Source organism: Protopterus annectens, chromosome 1.part0, assembly GCF_019279795.1.
Source record: "Protopterus annectens isolate FY-2018-M chromosome 1.part0, PAN1.0, whole genome shotgun sequence".
Classification (NCBI taxonomy): domain Eukaryota; kingdom Metazoa; phylum Chordata; order Ceratodontiformes; family Protopteridae; genus Protopterus; species Protopterus annectens.
In genome coordinates this window covers 1,778,357,873-1,778,362,726 of record NC_056725.1, presented here as the reverse complement: position 1 = coordinate 1,778,362,726, position 4,854 = coordinate 1,778,357,873, and the positions used below count along the sequence as shown (strand labels likewise).

Below are 4,854 nucleotides of genomic sequence, written 5' to 3'. Positions count from 1 at the left end.
ACCCGCTTTTCCCCTCCTGGTAAGGCATTCCATCTCTTAGGCCACCCTACTGCTTTGTGTTCCTACTAGGGTAAGCCTCAGCATGGAGAGCAGTCTTGCTGGCAGAGCTGCATGCTACTGTAGCAATCCTGGGGACAACTAATGTTAATTTGTCATGTACTGTCCCTCTGGATACTGCGCTTTTATTTATGCTGTTGGAAAATAGGAATTGCATCAAAAGATAGATGTCACCCCTTCACTCCTATGGAAGCAGTCACAATACAGGGAAGTTCAACAAATATGGGGATGGCTGAGGTAAGTATTTGTATTGCATGGATAAGTGTGTGTGTGTGTGTGTGTGTGTGTGTGTGTGTGTGTGTGTGTGTGTGTGTGTGTGTGTGTGTGTGTGTGTGTGTGTGTGTGTATGTCTGTGTCTGCATATGTGCACACGTGTGTGTGAATGGGTGAGTGTTTCAATGACTGTGATTGATTGTGGAGGGGCTCGTTTGTTGATGGGTGTATGCTCACACGTTTGTATGAGTGTGCTTTTGTGTAAATGTCTGGGGACTGTTTGCATATGTGCAATGTCAGACTGTGTGTGTGTGTGTGTGTGTGTGTGTGTGTGTGTGTGTGTGTGTGTGTGTGTGTGTGTGTGTGTGTGTGTGCGTGTGTGTGTGTGTGTGAATGTGCGTGCATGTGAGTGTGTGTGTCTGTGTGTTTTGGAGTATGTGTTGGGGAGGTGAATGGGTAAGTGTTTCGATGATTGTGATTAACCGTAGGGGGGCTTGTTTGTTGATGGGTGTATACAAGTCTGTGTGAGTGTAGGAGGGGTTACTTCACAAAAGCGATACATGTGGCTCTTGGAAGAACACCACACCTGTCAGTTCTGTCATTGCTAATTTATGATTCAGGGACATGCTAATGAGAAAATAATGAGGTCTTTCTCATTGCTGACATAGCTGACTGAATCACATTTTCTTATCAACATGGCAAACGGCCTACCTGTGGAAAGCAATTACCATGAGTGCTGTGGCTTTTTCCTGAATCCTATGGCTAGTGTTCACTTCTCAAATAGCTTGATTTTGTACTGAAGGTCCAAGCAAATGTTTGTACCCACAGCAGACTTAAAAATCGTTTCTGTCGATAGATGAGACTGAATGTAAGGATACTTCCTATATTTAGTGCAAATATCTTATTAGCAAGTGACAGATAACATAAGTTTCAAAGAAATAAACTGCAGTACTCAGCTTTAGATATCTTCTGTACCTAATGAAATTAAATATTTATGCAAGTATACCTGAAAAAAAGACTTATGAGTAGAATCACTTTAATCTTTCCATGAGCATTTGTTCTTCAGACGTATTAGCCTACATGGAGGAGTGAATACCTATGTAAGCATGTCTTGAATTTTCTAAACATAGTTTTGATTTTTGGGGGTCAAACAAATTTCCCTCCAATCTATATCTGTTAACTCTCAGCCTGTGAGTTCCCCTGCACTTTCTTTACCCATCTGTCTTTCATAAATGCTTTATAAAACCTGGGATTCATTAACAGCCAGACTATTTCAGCTCTTGTAAATATTCCTACTTAGGACCTATTCTGCTGCTGTTGTATTGGAATTTTTTAAACTTATATATAAAAATGTTGTCACTGTTGATTTCATTTTATGTAATGTCTCTTGTCAATATTACTATTGTAATTTTTAATCTTTGCATTAGTTACTGCTTTTTTCTTTTTGGATTGTCTTGTAAATGTATTTGTAGCTTTTCTCCTTGGGTCTCCACTGAAGATGGGCCTTTGGCTCAGTTGGACCAAGCCGGTTACAAATGACAATCAGTAAATAAATAAATAAATGTGTACACTGTTCTTAGTAAACAGACAACACAAGCATGACTCACATCTTCTTCCTCCTAATTTAAGTTTTCCTGCTGATTTTCTTGCAGTCTTAAATATAGAGGGGTTCCAAAAAGGTTACCACAAAGTGTAGACTACATGTACACTTAAAGTAATCTTTCTGAGGGACTAGAAAGCATAAAAATGTGGCAGGGATGTTCCTGAATACAGATTGTGTACACTTAGCATAGATGTTCATGAATCCTGCCCAAAGTCTAATCAAAACTTTTTTTCTTCTCAACCTCTGCATTTCTTGACTCTCTTAGTAGCTTAATCATTTCCACTCTCTCTACATTTTTCTCTTGACCTCTGCTTCATATTCTCCAGAATTTGAAGGCACCCCCTATACTTCACAATCACTTGCCCCTGTAGCTGACATTTAATGCACAGCTTTGGTTACACCATTCTTCTATCCCCTACTCATAGCTGTTCTCAGAAATGTACTTTTATGTCTTGCTCCCACCATCTTTTAACTATGTCTATATTTATTTTCAATCACCCTTTCCATTGTCATTTTAGAGTGCACTCCCTTCCCTTTAACACTGCCATCATGCTGCTGCTCCCCTTTAACATTTCAATCATGCTGCTGATCCCCTTTAATTTTCCCATCATGCTGCTGATCCCCTTTAACTTTCCCATCATGCTCCTGATCCCCTTTAACTTTCCCATCATGATGCTGCTCCCCTTTAACACTCCCATCATGCTGCTGATCCCTTTTAACATTCCCATCATGCTGCTGCTCCCCTTTAACCCTTCCATCATGCTGCTGCTCCCCTTTAACACTCCCATCATGCTGCTGCTCCCCTTTAACACTCCCATTATGCTGCTGCTCCCCTTTAACTTTCCCATCATGCTGCTGCTCCCCTTTAACATTCCAATCATGCTGCTGATCCCCTTTAATATTCCCATCATGATGCTGCTCCCCTTTAACTTTCCCAACATGCTGCTGCTCCCCATTAACATTCCCATCATGCTGTTGCTCCCCTTTAACATTACCATCATGCTGCTGCTCCCCTTTAACATTCCCATCATGCTGTTGCTCCCCTTTAACATTACCATCATGCTGCTGCTCCCCTTTAACTTTCCCATCATGCTGCTTCTCCCCTTTAACACTCCCATCATGCTGCTGCTCCCCTTTAACACTCCCATCGTGCTGCTGCTCCCATTTAACTTTCCCATCATGCTGCTGCTCCCCTTTAACATTCCAATCATGCTGCTGATCCCCTTTAATATTCCCATCATGATGCTGCTCCCCTTTAACTTTCCCAACATGCTGCTGCTCCCCTTTAACATTCCCATCATGCTGTTGCTCCCCTTTAACATTACCATCATGCTGCTGCTCCCCTTTAACACTCTCATCATGCTGCTGCTCCCCTTTAACTTTCCCATCATGCTGCTGCTCCCCTTTAACATTCCCATTATGCTGCTGCTCCCCTTTACCATTTCCATCATTCTGCTTCTCCCCTTTAGCACTCCCATCATGCTGCTGATCCCCTTTAACATTTCCATCATGATACTGCTCCCCTTTAACAATCCCATCATGCGCTGCTCCCCTTTAACATTTCAATCATGCTGCTGATCCCCTTTAATATTCCCATCATGCTGCTGCTCCCCTTTAACATTCCCATCATGTTGCTGCTCCCCTTTAACACTCCCATCATGCTGCTGCTCCCCTTTAACATTCCCATCATGTTGCTGCTCCCCTTTAACACTCCCATCATGCTTCTGCTCCCCTTTAACTTTCCCATCATGCTGCTGCTCCCCTTTAACACTCCCACCATGCTTCTGCTCCCCTTTAACTTTCCCATCATGCTGCTGCTCCCCTTTAACTTTCCCATCATGATGCTGCTCCCCTTTAACACTCCCATCATGCTGCTGATCCCTTTTAACATTCCCATCATGATGCTGCTCCCCTTTAACACTCCCATCATGCTGCTGCTCCCCTTTAACTTTACCATCATGATGCTGCTCCCCTTTAACATTCTCATCATGCTGCTGCTCCCCTTTAACTTTCCCATTGTGCTGCTCCCCATTAACATTCCCATCATGCTACTGCTCCCCTTTAACACTCCCATCATGCTGCTGCTCCCCTTTAACATTCCAATCATGCTGCTGATCCCCTTTAATATTCCCATCATGCTGACGCTCCCCTTTAACATTCCCATCATGCTGCTGCTCCCCTTTAAGATTCCCATCATGCTGCTGCTCCCCTTTAACACTCCCATCATGCTGCTGCTCCCCTTTAACACTCCCAGCATGCTGCTGCTCCCCTTTAACATTCCCATCATGCTGCTGCTCCCCTTTAACATTCCCATCATGATACTGCTCCCCTTTAACATTCCCATCATGCTTCTGCTCCCCTTTAACATTCCCATCATGCTGCTGCATACTTTACTTAAATGACATTTATCATTTACAGTTGTCCTGTGGGAACTGCAGGAAATGGGAAGTTTCAGCTTCGTGGCCTTATCATATTCATGCAAACACGAGACTGCCAACCCTCCCTCTTCTAATGAAAGAAACAGTTTCTGTTATTTTACCAAATGATACTTATCCCCCACCCCTAAATATATTTCAGCATCTCTTTCCTTAGCAGTACCCAATATCTAGTCCCTGGGTCATACATAAATGCCTGAGCTACATATAATATCTGAGGAACCATGTAAATGTTTTAGTGTATTATTTGATCTATATACCTGGTTATTACTCTTCATTTTTTACTGTTCTAAAATTCTCTCCTTCACTTCTTCCCATGCCTGCTTTGGGGACTGTCTGGGATCTTTTGCTAAACCACACTCCCAAGAATTTTAACTTATCGTATTCCCAAACCTATGGAAATTCTTAACTAAGACTTATATGTATTCATAATTTACTCCCAGAGCCTTAGTTTTGCCCTTATTAATCATATCCTGACACCCTCTTAATATAGAAAACACCTTAGGAATATCCATGTCCAGATTCATGATATATAGTATCACATCA

General features: G+C 42.4%; 1 protein-coding gene across 1 annotated transcript; it reads right to left on the bottom strand.

Annotated features, from left to right (window-relative positions):
- Positions 1-2,446: 2,446 nt before the first annotated feature.
- IVL (involucrin) lies at positions 2,447-4,260 on the bottom strand. The gene is made up of 3 exons (XM_044075735.1): positions 3,940-4,260; positions 3,509-3,894; positions 2,447-3,425 (listed from the first exon to the last, which is right to left on the bottom strand). Exons 1-3 carry the CDS (start codon positions 4,258-4,260, stop codon positions 2,447-2,449), a joined length of 1,686 nt encoding a protein of 561 aa, XP_043931670.1.
- Positions 4,261-4,854: the final 594 nt, after the last annotated feature.